The sequence below is a fragment of the Eptesicus fuscus genome, chromosome 10 (assembly GCF_027574615.1).
Source record: "Eptesicus fuscus isolate TK198812 chromosome 10, DD_ASM_mEF_20220401, whole genome shotgun sequence".
Classification (NCBI taxonomy): Eukaryota; Metazoa; Chordata; class Mammalia; order Chiroptera; family Vespertilionidae; genus Eptesicus; species Eptesicus fuscus.
The window spans coordinates 61,022,963-61,039,240 of record NC_072482.1 but is presented as its reverse complement, the minus strand read 5'-3'; the positions used below and the strand labels follow the sequence as shown (position 1 = coordinate 61,039,240).

Here is a 16,278-nt window from a genome sequence, read left to right as displayed (position 1 = left end):
TCTTTCAAAGGTGCATAATGAAGGCTTCTTGAATGCACTGCTGGTTTGTTTGGTTTTTTACTATGGAGTTTATGGTTACTGCAAACAGGACACTCACCCTCAGGAAGACCGTGGTACTTTGGATATGGACAAGAGCTTAAAACAGGTAGATTCTCGGTAGGATAAAATTATGATTATGATTATGATTATGATTATGATTATGATTATTAGAGAAAGGCAGGGACCCCGTTTATTAACACTAGTGGACTCGGGGAATAATTTCCAAATCAGAGTGAAGAAAATGATTATTTTTGTACTCAATCATGCTTTAAAGGGAAAAAAATATATGTGCCATTTAAACTCCGTTCAAACAGATAAACATTAACCAGTTTTATTATACACTGTATCTAAACAGATCAGGCTTGCCATGACTTGGTGTGGCAGTGGCTAGAGCATTGGCCTGCGTACCGAAGGGTCTCCAGTTCAAGGGCACCTATCTGGGTTGTAGGTTCACACCCTGCTCCTGGTCAGGGCGAATGTGGGAGGCAACCAGTCAAGGTGTCTCAATTCCAGGTAGGGGCATATGCCCGGGTTGCAGGCTCCATCCCCAGCAGGGGCATGCAGGAGGCAGACAATAATGTTTCTCTTTCATTGATCTCTCTCTCTCCCTCTCCTTTCCTCTCTTTCTAAAATCAATAAAAACGCATGTATTTTGAGCTGCTAAGTTTTTAGTAATTTGTTATACAGCATAGAAAACTAATACACTTGAACAGTTGTACAGCAAACTGGCTTTGCATTTTCTCTGGCCATAAAAAATACTGAAAGATGACTCTTTTGTGGATGCTTCCAAGCCCACTTCAAAAGTTCCCACCACCAGAGACTCTCTTACAGTTCCCGTGGTGTGGGCACTTGCATCTGTTCATATCAGTCAGTTTCTTGCAACTCCTTCCTTACGAATTCAGTGATCACCCGCTGGTTCTTGCTGCTAGGTCCCTCTGACCAGGACGTAGGCCAACCCCATGCCAGCACCCTCCCCCATGGCCACCAGTAAACATTCAAGGACCCTTTGGTCCAGCCAACTTTACAAGGGTAGGCATTTCCAATGCGGCAGCCCTCTCCTCAGCCTGTCCCCCTGCTTCAGCTTTGCAGCACAGCAGTCCAAAGCCAGCAGCTCCGTGGGGTCCCTCCAACAGCAGGACACTGCCCCAAGCTTGCCAGGGTCCCGCTGAAGCCTGCTCTCTAGGCTGCAGTAAAGGAGTCAGCAGTAACAGTCACTACAAGGCAACGGCTCACTTCAGAGAATCTCTTTACCCATCTTTCTTCTCCACATCCTGTACACTTTTTTATCCCTGACCTGGTTCATGAGCCTGACTCACAGATTCAGTCACTGCACATGCTTCTGCAAATTCTGCACCTAGGGATTTGCCTCACAATCAGTCTGTGGAATCTATTGCATTGGAAATTCCATCAGCATGGAGGCAGAAAAAGTGCCACTTTAACAACTTGTTACTGTTAGTATTTGCAAGTCACAAATAAGAAAATAACTTAGTGTTAATGTTACCATTCATTTCTAGCTATTTTTTAAAATCTGTGATATTTACATTCTAAGGCAATTGTCAAGACATGAATCCTATTTTAAAAAAATAATGATTTACCCTGGTCGGCATGGCTCAGTTGGTTGGGTGTCAGTTTGATTCCCAGTCAGGGCACATGCCCAGGTTGTGGGCTCAATCCCCAAATGAGAGTGTGCAGGAGACAGTAGATTGATATTTCGCTATCATATTGATATCTCTCTCTCTCTCTTTCTCTCTCTCTCTTCCTTCACCCTCCCTCTCTCTCTAAAATCTATTTTAAAATCTTTTTTTTCTTTTTTTAAATATATTTTTTATTGATATTTTACAGAGAGGAAGGGAGAGGGATAGAGAGTTAGAAAGATCGATCAGCTGCCTCCTGCACACCCCCTACTGGGGATGTGCCCACAACCAAGGTACAAGCCCTTGACGGAATCGAACCCGGGACCCTTCAGTCTGCAGGCCAACGCTCTATCCACTGAGCCAAACCAGTTAGGGCTAAAAATCTTTTTTAAATAATAATAATAATTCAATGCCCTCAAACATTTTTATCTACACACTAGAGGCCCAGTGCATGAATTCCTGCATGGGTGGGGTCCAACTGGACCGGCCCCGATTGGGGCGGATCTGGGCCAGGCCTATCAAGAGGAGGAGATGGCAGGAGGTTGACTGGCCGGCCCACCCCAATCAGGGCCCAATCAGGGCCAGGACGGCCAGAGCGGGGAGGGGCTGTGGGCCGATTGGGGTGGTGGGGGCTGATTGGGGGTGGAGCTGGCCAGGGGGAGGGACTGTGGGTGGTTGACTGGCCGGCTCAACCCCTGATTGGTGGTGGTGGTGGGCGATTGGGGGCAGGGCCAGCAAGAGGGAGGGGCCATGAGCCAATGGGGTAGGGGGGCCAATTGGGGGCAGGGCCAGCCAGTGGGAGGGGCCATAGGCAGTTGGCTGGCTGGCCCTGCCCCTAATCGGGGTGGGGGGCTGATTTGCAGTGGGGGCACGTAGAGGGAGGGGCTACAGGAGGTTGGTTGGCCAGCCCTGCCCCCTATTGGGGTAAGGGGGCAATCAGGGGTGGGGCCAGCCAGGGGGAGGGGCTACGGGAGGTTGGCTGGCCTTCCCCACCCCGGATTGGGCCAGTTTCCTGGCTGTAGTGGGTGTCATAGCAACCAGTTGTTCTGGTTGTTACAGAGACAGAACCAGGGAATCAATATATGTTGTAAATAACTTTTGCATTATGTAAAAGTTCCAATTATGGGTGGCAAAATGCAAACATGCCCTATTTAAAATACAAAGTTTATTCATGCATTTGTTGAACGAATGATTTTTTTTAAAATATATTTTATTGATTTTTTTACAGAGAGGAAGAGAGAGGGATAGAGAGTTAGAAACATCAATGAGAGAGAAACATCGATCAGCTGCCTCTTGCACACCCCCTACTGGGGATGTACCCGCAACCAAGGTACATGCCCTTGACCGGAATTGAACCTGGGACCCTTGAGTCCGCAGGCGGATGCTCTATCCACTGAGCAAAACCGGTTTCGGCTGAACGAATGATTATTGAGCACCTTCTAATTGACAGATTCTATTTTATTTAAACTTTTTAAACATTTAATTTTGAATTTTACTTAACCAGATAGCTAAAAACAAAACAAAACAGTATATATATATATATTTATATATATATATATGTATATGTATGTATATGAAGAAAAAATGCCCATTGGGATAAGTCTTAGAAGTGCCTAATGCTCCAGAATTACCTGAAAAAGCATTGCTGTAATACCTAGACAGGGTCTGCATGATATCTTTTGAGTGCTGGGTCCATGGTGCTATTTTTCTGTAGGTTTTTACACGATGAACAAGTTGAGAGCCGCCATACTGAAGGGACAGGGTATCCCCATGATCTTCATAGAGTTCCTCAAATAACCTAAGCAAAAGAAATACAAACATTAAAGAATTTTAGAAAAAGTATTACGCATTATTCACTTAGTCACTCAAAACAAGGCTTTTACTGTATAAATTCTCTGAACCATTCCTTTCAAGTAGACCCTTCAACATTTTGAAGAGAAATACAAATGCAAAATATTTTATATTTTACAGTAATTGTCTAATGAGCAACAAAGTCACAGAAAACACTAAAAAGGAAGCAGGGACACCAAAAACAACCCACTAAAGCCAGACGGTTCTCCCTTATTAAAAGATGTCTAACTATCTGCAGCCTGTCAGATCAATTTACCTACCACAGTGGAATTTTCTGTTCTCTCTGAATTGCCTTTTGAGAAGAAGGACATGCTCTGATCACACACAGATAGGCCATATTCTTTCATGAAAATACAAGGTTGAAACTTATGTTTCTTCTAGTGCCTCTTAAAGACTTTCAGTGCAGTGATAACTGTGGATCTGGCTACTTGAAAGCTGATCACTTCCCTTGACAGCCTTTCTGACTAATGCAGATGACCAATAACAGCCCTCACTGTATTTTCAAGAAACAATACTTCATGCAAGGCCATGGATCCAATGACAGTGAAGAAAACAATCCTTAATTAGGAATCAATTATTTATATGTCTTCTATTTTTAAGTTCAAAATGTATGAAGGCACATTATTTTTTCCTAATGTAATCTGGATTTTTTTTTAAACCCACTAGTTAGGATTTATTTACTTTGGATTTGTCTAAAGGACATGGTGTTTATTGATAATTAACCAAAAAAAACATAGCAACAATACACAAGTATTTAATAGAAATATTTATTACAGAATTAACTTGGGTAATAAGCAACATAATTTTTGAGAAGCTAAAAGTACAAACGAGTTCATAAAAGTCCTTATTCTTAATCAGGTTTGCTTTCTGTCATTACCAGCATCCAAAAGGCAGAAACTAAGGCTTACCTGACTGCATCTGTATCAAACTGCAGATTAGGCTTGTCAATCAATCCTAAGGAATACAGCTGATAAGCCAAAGCACATTTTCCTACCATAAACTGCGCTGTGTTGGTGCGATCTAAACAGTCCACACAGTTGGTTCGAAGAACACCAGTCTAAAAGAGAAATACCTCAAGACGTTTAGTCATTATTCAGTCAACAAAATGACTTTCATCCTACTTAGATCTCTTTTCTTTAAGGAGAAGAAATCTGTAGGCAGGGTGTTATTCCTGAACAAATAATGAACACTTCTTAAATTATGAAAGGTCATAGTTGCTGCTCACTTATAGTTGCAACAGCATCATTACACCTTCTAGTCTATATTTGAATTTTCTTCCTTAGTTTAACAAGATAAAACACATAACTAACATTTTCCACATGTACCAATTAGTAAAATATGTGCTTTTTTCCTGATATGTTTCCTTTACTGTACAAATCAAGTATTCAGTGGTTGAAGCCATAGTACCCTTAAAGCATAATTAATGTATATAGTGATCATACCTGGCTCACTTTCCAAAGTCATTCTAACTTATTCTTTTCACATTTCAGCTTATGTTTCTATTTCCAATAATAAAATTTATAATATATAGAAAAAAATCTGTGGGCCGTTATTATTTTAGCTGTATATCCTTTGTAGGAGTTAAGCATCAGCAGTAAGGCTTTTAAAAATTACTCCCAAATAATTAATAATTCTGCATTAAATAAGAAGTATGTCTCTCAATGGTTGCTTTCAGAAAACGTCACATACTATGATACAGATTCTATTCATTATTTATATAATGTTGTCTATACCTGCAGGCGACCAGTGGGGATCACACATCCTCCTAGATCATTCCACCTGTTTAAGAAAACATGCTTTTAAAAAAATTTTAATAATATAACCTGTATTCATTTTTGTTACTAGATCGTTATTGAGAATCAAACCAATAGAGGAGCCAACATAATCAGCTATTCTGCTTCCTTTCATTCTTTTGGGAAAGTTAGTATGCAAATAACTGAGATGGAAGGCTCCCCTCAAAGAAAGGAGCATCTGGGCTTGTCCCACGGCCCCACACTCTAGCGTTCTGTCACCCATCTTCAACCCAAACTTCTCTTGCTTTAACTGAGGCGGATTTCTTGCCTGAATCCAGAGATGAGTAACAATTGCAGGGCATCTTTCTAATAAAATAAGAATAAGATCTTCCAAGCCTATCTTCTCCCCTCAGTGTGAGGATTCTCTACCTCCTCCAGCTTTTCTTCATGGAGCTTCGTTACATTCCTTTGGTGGTTTTTGCAAACTTCCTTATTATCTTCCTTCCCACTTACGTTCTTCTCCACGTGCTAGTGACTGCATGGGGATATGTTCTAAGTATGCTATCATGATATTAACATTTTATTTAAGTTATTTAAAAGAAGACAATGCAGAAAAGAGTTAGCATAGCAGGCCTGACTGCTATCCTCTGGAAGGCCTGCTTACAAGGCTGGCCGCTGGCTGGCTTCAGAGAACTTGAGTTCTCACCATCCCAAAACAGACATGAGTAACTCACTGGGTCTAAACTGTTTGTAGAAACAATATGGTTTTGCTGAATATCCCCTTTCCTTCTGGGAGTCTGGAATGTTGGTAAATGCAAAGCAGACTGCCTACAGGACCAGCCTCCAATACAAACAAACAAACAGACAAACAAAAAACCTGGCACTGCTTGGTCAGTGTGGCTCAGTGATTCAGAGTCAATCTATGAACAAGGAGGTCATGGTTCAATACCTGGCAAGGGTACATGCCCGGGTTGCAGGCCCGATCCATAGTGCAGGAGGCAGCCGATCAATGATTCTCTCATGATTGATGTTTCTCTCTCTCTCTCCCCCTCCCTTCCTCTCTGAAATAAAAATATATTAAACAAACAAACAAACAAAAACCTAGCACTGAGTCTCTAATAATCTGTCCTCACTGGCAACACACGCTGTCACAATAAGTTGCTTGGGGAATTAAGCATGTTCTGTGTGCCTCCCCTAGGAGGGGACGCTGGAAGCTCGCATCTGATTTCCTCTGGACTTTGCCCAGGTGCCTTTTCCCTTTGCTGATTTTGCTTCGTATCCTCTCTCTGTAATAAGTCACAGTCATGAGTGTAATTGGCTGAGTCCTTTGAGTTCTTCTAGTGAACCACTGTGCCAGGCAGTGGTCTGGGAAACCTCTATTACCAGTGTCATAAAATTCAAACTATAAAAAGGATTACCCCTAAAGACATACACACTAGTAGTTTGTTGTATTTTTGTTTTTTAGTATATTTTTTTATTGATTTCAATGATGAAAGAGAATCACTAATCGGCCGCCTCCTGCACGCCCCCCACTGGGGATCGAGCCCATTACCCGGGCATGTGCCCTGACCAGGAATCAAACCATGACCTCCTGGTTCATAGGTCGATGCTCAACCACTGAACCACGCCAGCCCGGCAGTTGGTTGTTTTTTTTTTTGCATTGTTTTTTTTTTTTTACCATTATAATTAACTTTGTTAACTGAAAATATCTAACATGGGTTCTTTAAAAGGTAAAAAAAAACATAGATCCTTGATCTGAGACGCTCACAAAGTATTTTAGTACTAATGGTAATGAAGAAATATTTGTGAGCAAATGACCAACTATAGTACAATGATAAATACCATCTTCATAAAAATATTAGTACTTCATCTATAAGAAAAAAATTTTCCTGCTCCTATTTAATACTGAAAAATAGAATTCACTGTAGAAAATTTTACTTTAACGAAATATTTCATATCATGTTTATTCCATGAAGCAAGATACAAAGACTCCATGGCTCCCATGTCAAGGCATAGAACCCTTGAGGAAATCTGATGCCCACATGAGCGTTCCTTACACAGTCACACGAGCAGCTTGTCTCGTCTCCCCAAAGGAATAAATTCATCCATCTTCCAAGTAGTACAAACTGCTCATATTTAGAATATTTTTAACCCATAGAGCAAAATTCTTTAATTTATTTTAAGGTTTTAAACACCATACATACTTTTCATCTGGCCGCAAAATGCTACAGTAAGAATCAGGGCGGTTTACAAAGAAACCTGTTTTCTTCACCACATTCTCTGCAATCACATTCAGTCGATCAAGAACATTACACAGCTTGCTGCGGACAGGAGGAAGAACAAGAAGAGTGAGAAGAACCCAAGTTTTAATACCTATTTATCCTCACATCTCAAGCAAATAAAGTTGTTGGTTAATGATTTTCAGGGATTTCATCTTAAAAATCTTTGGTGTGTACTCAATAGGGACATTGTAGCAATTTCTAGAATATAAAGTATATTCAATAACTAATAAGATTTGGTGCAAAGGGACACGAAGGGCCTGTAAATTAATATAAACTATTGGCAAACCTTCCTCTTGGCATATTACATCCTTGCAAGAGCTTTCCCAAAGCCTTGCACTCCTCATATCAGTCACATCAATGCCTGTTCATAAAATGACTAAAATGATTGTGAAGACAGCACAATGCATAGTGTGGGTGGCAGGTGAAGAAAATACTGGAAAATTAATTAACATGAATGGCACCACCCTGTAATCAGGCTTATTATACTTAGGGAAAGTGTGTTGTGGGTGTATCTAACTACATTTAGAAAAAGGTATTATTTAGAAAAAGGTATAATGAGTTAAGTGCAAAACAATAAAGTAACATTTTTTTTAAAGACCTCAAAATAAACCCACTGTTTGTATGATGCCTAGTAAATGAGTAAAAAGACAGTGCAAAGTTAATTAAAGAAAGTTCTTTGGAGATGTTCTGAATCGGATCATGACAAGTAAAAGAAGTGGGAACGCACCCTTGGTAGAAGTGGAGGAAATGGGGGGATGAGTGGAATAACAAGAACAAAGACTCAGGAATGGGACCCAGGCTGCCACATTGGGGGCAGAGCATGAATTTCAGTTTTTCAGGAACAGAACAGCCCAGGGAATAAAAACATTATTATATTCTGGAACCAACCCGGTAATGAGTTTTAACATTATATCTGGGAGTGTGGATTTACTATAAACACTGGGGAGCTACTGCAGGTTCATCCATGAGTGAGATCATCTGAAAGGTGTCAGAGAAAGCACCTAAACAGGGCCAGAGAATAAAACAGAAAAAGTGAAATGAGTGCCTTTATGGAAAGGGAGTGGAGTAGAGATCTGAAATGACTAGCTAGTTCAAAGAGAATTTATGAACGGTATAAAAAGTGGGCCAGAAGCCCTAGCTGCTTTGGCTCAGTGGATAGAGCGTAGGCCTGTGGACTAGGGGGTCCTGGGTTCGAATCTAAGGCACATGTCCAGGTTGCAGGCTCAGTCTCCATTGTGGGGGGGGAATGTAGGAGGCAGCCAATCGATGATTCTCTCTCATCACTGATGTTTCTATCTCTCTCTCCCTCTCCCTTCCTCTGTGAAATCAATAAAAATATATATTTTTTAAAGTGGACCAAAAAAAGAATTGATCTATTAATTTAAGCTCTCAACAGACCTTCAGCAGGTTTATAAAAGGAATTGAAAGAGTAACATTTACTTTGCCATAGAGATCCGCTTTCTGCTCTTTGACGTCACATGAAAAGGAAACTATCACAACCAGACGGGTTAATATCTACTCACCTTTTGGTGTACTTGGCCATATCCCAAGGAATGTAAATAATGGTGTGCTCGGGAGGCAGAAACTGGTTGAGGTACGTCACAGCAGCTACAAGTTCTTCACTCAGAATTCTCTCATGCTTTCTTTTCTCTCGTTCCTTTGTCAAATAGTAAACATTTTCAGTGTTCTAATTACTTTAAATCAGAGGAACAGAGTTTTAACATTTTTACTTTTCACACAAGACAAGACAAAAGCCTAAGTCTTAAAGATAGTGACATGAAACCTGCCTATGAAAATTAAAAGGCTGTGGCACATCTACACCATGGAATCCTATGTGGCTGTAAAAAGGAAGGAGCTCTCACCCTTTGTGATAGCATGGATGGACCTGGAGATTATTATGAAAAGCAAAATAAGCCAGTCAGAGAAAGACAAATATCACATGCTCTCACTCACATGTGATTACTTTTTAGTTGTCATGAAATTAATTAGATAACCACTGTGGAAACAAAAAAGAGTATCTATTTTGTACAGCTAAATAAATCAAATGGGGAAATTAGAAAAGAGTTGATTTAAAACAGTGTTACATCAGTTTAGGATACACATATTTAGCTTATTTTTGCATCTGAGAATAATAAATTATTATCTGGAATTTTTCTCAAAAGCACTTAAATCAACTAGGGAAATAAAAACTTTCATAAAATTTTTATGTCAAATCTGACATTTTATGAGACAGAGAGAAAAGATTATTTAATCAACCTTTGATCATCTCTATGCAAAGAATCTGCTTTATGCACTGTCTGCCCACAGTGGTAGTGGATGGGCTAGTCAACCTCCTTAGGGTCACAGGCCCCTTTAACAACCAAATGAAAACTGCACATATATAAGTGATTTTGCATGACATTTTAAAGGATTCAGAACCCCTATAATGGCCATCCAGGGCCCCAGATTAAAAACCTCTGATGTTCAGTTATGCTTGATCTCAGGCTGACTTTCTATGGACCCCTGTAGCAGCATTGAAGGCGTATGGATTGCTGCAAAATGTCTGTCAACCAGTGCCTCAAACTGCCACAGTCAAGATGTGGGGGTTAGGAGTGGGGAGCTCACAACACAGGGTAAAAGAGAAAAGAAATTAAGGAAAGTATTTCACTTTAGTAACTTCCTATAGAGGCAGAATAAAGAGTAAATATCCTTGGTATCATTCTACACACACACATTCTTTGACTCCTTAATCACAAGTTAATAAGGCTGTCTTGCCAGTGAACTGAATAAATATCCTCTTTTATCCTATGAATAAAATAATGACAAAAATAACAACATTTTATTTCTATTCCACAAGTCAGTCACTTAATCTCCAAACTATTTTAAGTTAATCTCTGGTTATTGTCAGGATTTTTATGACAATGGAAAAATAGACTGGCCTTTAAATATTAAAACAAAAACAAAAACCAGATGTACTTCTGAGAAATCTGGGCAAGAGAACACTTTACATGTATCAGATATCACTTCCTGAATCTGTATATTTAATAGAGAATTATTTCAAAGGTCATAGACTGAATCTCCATTTAACTATAGCTTCTAACCAACTATCAGTACTCTATAACATGAAGAATATCTACAATTTAGGTGAATATTTATATTCCAATAATACCTTATAATTTAGTGTTTTAGCAATAATTTATTTTTATACTATCAACATTTTATTTTCTATACATTTGCTAGAAAAGTGTTCATGACGGTCTTTGTTATTAGAGCTGTCTTACTTTAATTTTTCAATTATGTATATTATAGCTACTGTTCAATACTAGGCTGAAGTTACAGATCATCCAGCTATTGCCTTATATTGTTCTGAGTTGATAGGGGTAGAGACGTGAAAATGAAATTTCTGAATTAATGTGAACAAAAGTCTAGAAAATGATGCACCTACTATCTGAATGATTTATTTTACAAAGTCAACCCCTGGTAGGATGCAATAATTACATAAATCAAAGAGCAACAAAGGGAGAAATGAAGCTGACTGCCTCACTGTCCAAGGCTTCCCCTCCCTACCATCCTCCACACTTTTAGGCCATGTTCCTCCAAACCCTTGATTTAAAACACACACACACACACACACACACACACACTCAGCCCTGCACCCTACTATTCTCTGAAATCCCGTGAACATAATTCCTCCCTCAGTGTTTCAGATTTCCTCCTTTCCTCCATACCTGATCATCCCTTTTCTTTCCTGTGCTTCATAGGGGATCTCAAATGGATCCTCCCCACAGTCTTTTAAACACATCATCATGATCTCTTTTTTAAAATTGATAAAAACACCAACTGTCTTCATTTTTCACTAGGTACTCCCCCCGCAGGAAGTGCTCCCCAGCAGGGGCGGGGGTACTGTACTCACTGCCACCGCTGCTCACCTTCACCCCACGCCTCGGTCTGCTCCGGTCAGTACCCTGCTAACACCAATGAGCATTTCTGCCCTTTTCATCTGACTTGACCCGTCAACATTTCCCACTGTTGACCACTTAGTTTCTTCATCATGAAACATGTCTTCTCTGGCTTTTCATGACATAGCACTCATTTGGTTTCCCGCCTACTTTTATCTGTTTTTCCTCTTATTCCCTAATAGACTCAGACAGCTCTAACTGAACACTAAGAGCTGGAGGTCCTCAAGACTGGACCAAAGGCTCTTTCCTCTTCCTACTCTACAGCCTCTATATGGGCATCCCATCTGTAACCACGCCTCAGCACCTGTAACAGATGAATCACAAAAGTCACATCTCGGCCCAGACCTCTTCTCTGAGCTTCCAACTTGCAAACCGAACACCTATTTGCCACCTCCTCTTAGAGGACTCCGATCCACATAAACCTCAGCATGTCCAAACCATACTCACCATCTTGCCCCACAGACTGAGCCGGCGTCCCCTATGTCAGTGGATGGCATCTCCATCCACCCACCCGAGTAAGTAAAAAACCTGAGAATCAAGCCTGACATCTCTCTTTCCCTCACCTTAAATCCTGCCCTTCACCAAATCCACCTCCTCCACCACTTCTCTCATCTCTACCACATCAACTCTAGGGAAACCAGAGTCACCCCTTTTCTGGATAGTTATAATAGCCTCCTATGTGGTCTTCCAGCATTGACTTCAGCCTGTCCTCTATGTGGAGGTCAGAACAATCTTTTCAAAACATAAATCTAGTCACGATCCTCTCAACCATGCAGAATCTTCAATGGCTTTCTGTTGCTCTCAGGATAAAGACCAGCCTTAAGGCACCCTACAAGAACTCTCTCTTCAGCCTCAGCTCACAACAGGCTCTCCTGCCCTCATTCCCTGGGCCCCAGTCACACAGGCCTTTTCTTCCTCAAACGCACCATATCCCCTCCTATTTAAGGTGCTCTGTACCTACTGTTCTGAGTTGAATACTATTCTCTGGTTTTTTGGACTAGTTAACGCCTCTTCCTTCGAGATGCACTGACTCATCACTTCCTCAGGGAAGCCATCTCTGCCACTGTAAGCTCTCACAGCACCATCTACCCCGTTGGGTACCTCCGCATTACTTCATCGTCTTTTCCAACAGACTGTTAGCTCTGTGAAGGCAGGCATGGTTTCTATGGTTGCCCCAGCACAAAAGGTAAGTTCAAAAATACTTGTTAAACAATGGACTAAATGAACACAGGATTCCTTGGGTTTGATTAAAATGAGTTATATTTACTAACCAACCTCTCAAAATAATCTCAGATGCTATTAGGCTGTTGGCTGCTGCCACAATAACGTAACCCTTGTTTTCCATACTCTCTTGGCTGCAGACTGAGATTCTTTCAATTCACTTCATTGCAACAAATACAGACACAATTTATTATCTGGTCTCCCTGTCCTCCATCCTAGACCTTTGACCTGCATACCTACTCATACACAGTGAGCACACACAGTGTACTCTGACAAGGAAGCAGAGAACTACGGGGCGGGCTATGCCACCACTTTGTCCACCTGCTCTCGAGCCACAACAGCACCCCAATTTCTGAATCTAGCCTTTCGGTCCTATTACTATGTATTAATTTGCCCAGGAGATCTTCTGGATTGTCAAGGGAACTGGCTGTATCAATGCTGGGCTGTGGCTGTTTGATCTCCATACTTCCTTCTCCAAGCTGTCCTGGAAACTAAGGCAAACTGTCACCCATATCTAGTTCACTCGAGGAAATCAGGAGACTGACACACCACATCACACTCTTCCCTTGGAAACGTATCACTGATTCTCGGCACCCACAGAAGAGGCCACATGATCTGAAGTCAAAGGACAGCAGCTCAGACAGCTCAGACACAGTAAGCCATCAGAACGTGCTAAGTCTACAAGTCTCTCCTCCGGGGAAAGGTAACGCCAGCCTGTCAAACCCCTTGGTGCTGGGGAAAAGGTTGCCCAGTGTGACTGATTTCATAACCACAAAGGTGAGCACATCATACCTTCACTAAATTCAAGATGATGATGGGGGAGCCAAACCTCTGAAGCATCTGGTCAAAGTGAAGGGCAGCCACATGTGCAAATGGATCTGCCTGATCCACTAGGGAGAAAAAGGGGGAAAAGAATAAATACCAGAATGGAAACTATAAAACAAGAAAAAAGTATAGGGTTTTGTTTTGTTACTTAATGTTTACAGAAATGCAATTCAACTAATCCACTAGTTCCATTCCCAAATTCCTCTCAAGCTTATCAACACACTCATTCTTCATTTATTGAATTTGAACGATTTTTTTACATTTCTAAAGCAATTTACTAGCAGCCAAAATAAAAGAAAAATATAAAGTTATGTATGAAATAATAGAATTATCTTCTAAATTATCTTCTTTCTAGTACTAAAACTTTGTCAAAACAGAAGCATTTATGAGATTTCTCTGATAATAGTCAATTATCTCTAAATGTGTATAAAGAAGAGTTACTATTAAAAATATTGTTCCACGCACATGTAATAGGTGGTTTAGGCATCATAGTTGAAATGTCCTGAGACCAGTACAAAGGAACTGATCCTCTAACTTGTACATAAGAAGAATAACTTCCTGCAGTGAAAGACATCACAGAAGCATCACAGAGTATCTGTTCAGTCTCCACTTCATTTGCAACATCGCCCTGTAAAGAAAGGCACATGAAAGATATTTTATGTTCTTAGACATTTTTAATGAAAAAAATTTCAAGTACACAAATTATAATTCCTATTCTTAGAATGTTTTGAGAGAGATAAATGTTGATAAATTTTCATTGTGTATATTAGAAAAGGAAAACCATTATAATGCAATAAAGGAAAGCAATTAAAAATAACAGAGAATAGACCAGGAAAAATGAAATGAAATAGCCAGTAACACAAATAGTGGATAATATCTTGAGTGATACAAAAGGCAGAAAGGGAGAGAGAAAAAAAAACACACAATTACATGGAATTATACAGGAGGTTAGGAAAACCAGTGGAATATAAAAATTCAATTCTGAGAACCAAGGAGGAATGAAAGGACAAGAGTGAGAGTCACATAGCATGTGATGGACAGAAGAAATAAAAAAGGGGTCCTGAGGTGGCTTTATCTATAAAAGGTAAATAAGGATATGACAAAAAATAATTTCAAAGGCATTAAAAACATGTCTGTTGGATTACCCTATGACTATTCAAAAGCAAATATTATAACTACAAAATTCTGATTTTTTAAAACTATTTTCATTGTTAATATAATTTTAAAAACAATGTTGCTATTTTAAATCAGGATCAAAACCCAATGTCTCACTCACTCTGTCTACTCAATCATCATACATCTGTCTAAGACAAGTTGTCTATTGAAAATAGAGACGGCACACTCAATGGGGATTCCATGACTGATGGCAGGATAGATGAATTTCTGTTGTTTTTCTAGTATGAATAGAATAAGGAGTCTGCCTTGAGCCAAGCTAAAGCAGAGAGAAGAGGGTGAACAGTTTCCCATGCCTTCCTCTCCTTATTCTTCTTATCCAGGATGCTCTTCCAACAAGTGCTCCCTCCACTTACTCCTTAGGTGGAGGTGCTTTGCTATTTTAGTCTCCATACTAAATATGCACTACAGTTTTCATATGTGACAGAAAAGGTTCATCCTCCAAAGCATTAGACATTTCATAACTCCCTGAAGTGTTGCATAACTCGCTCTAAGACAGCTGATTCCTCAGCACATCTGCATATGTCATATTTCTCACAAATTTCAGATACCCTGGAAAACTATTCTCTTGATAAAGTCCCAAACAAAGACATTCCACTTTCTAAAATTCTGCTTTGCTTCATCTGCCAGGAAAGTTGATGTAAAAGGTTAAAATGCCAGCAGCGCTGTTGTTTTTTCCATCTTACCTCACAGTTTGCACCTCTCTTGAGAAAACGGGTCCCTGCAAACTTACTGGATCTTCTAGCTATTAGAGTGACATACACTGGTCGCCCATAGATCAACAGCTCTTAGAAATCAAGTTAAAGCTCTTCAGCATTCATGACAGTCACACCAAACCAAGAGAATCATTACACCTTAAATACACATTTAAATACATCTTGTCGAGTAGGTTAAAGAATACCCAAAAGCTACACCCAAGAACGAACTGCACTGGGTCCAACTGTTCTTCTGAATGGTGCAGGTATTTAAGGCAAAAACAGACCTCCCTAAGAAGTGGTTTCTGAGAATTTCAGAGGAAATGGTAACCGGGTGTAGGAATACTGCTCAAGGGAAGCCCTGGTCTGTCCTTGTACCAACTAAAGGATGTAAACAGGTACAACGAATCCTTCCTTAGTCTTCAGAGGTCATACAACCCTCAAAGAGAGCACATGTCAACTACCAGGCTATTTAAACTATGAAGCAATATGTCATACTCAGAGAATGGAGTATGACAGTGACTCAAATGTGTCACCTACCTGCAAAAACCGAACGCTGTGAACTGTTTAACCAACGTACAGCTTTCTAGCATTGCTGTGTCACCTCATTAAACTTTCTCAGCCTCAGGTTCATATTCTGTGAAATGTTGTAAGTACTAATAAAGTAACTAATTTTATTAAGTTGGGAGGACTAGGTCAGGTGATGTATATAAAAGTAATGTGTGGCCTATAGTAAATGTTTAATAAGTAGTAAGTACTTTTATCATCATATAAACTTCCAGAATTCATTAAATGCTTGATAACTAGGAGATTAGATTTGTCTTTTAAAGTAATGAGCTTTAAAATGACAATCTATTATGCTATTTGCTACTTTAAAATAGCAAATT

The 16,278-nt window shown here is 40.0% G+C and overlaps 1 protein-coding gene across 1 annotated transcript in view; it reads right to left on the bottom strand.

Moving 5' to 3' along the window:
* FIG4 (FIG4 phosphoinositide 5-phosphatase) overlaps positions 1-16,278 on the bottom strand; it is an 88,639-nt gene that overhangs the window by 43,717 nt on the left and 28,644 nt on the right. Inside the window, exons 8-15 of the mRNA XM_008157915.3 lie at positions 15,383-15,483; positions 13,989-14,151; positions 13,491-13,588; positions 9,063-9,196; positions 7,462-7,578; positions 5,258-5,303; positions 4,433-4,581; positions 3,305-3,471 (exon numbers count right to left, since the gene is read on the bottom strand). Of these exons, the coding sequence (XP_008156137.1) occupies positions 3,305-3,471; positions 4,433-4,581; positions 5,258-5,303; positions 7,462-7,578; positions 9,063-9,196; positions 13,491-13,588; positions 13,989-14,151; positions 15,383-15,483 (975 nt within the window). The remainder of the gene's footprint in view (positions 1-3,304; positions 3,472-4,432; positions 4,582-5,257; positions 5,304-7,461; positions 7,579-9,062; positions 9,197-13,490; positions 13,589-13,988; positions 14,152-15,382; positions 15,484-16,278) is intronic.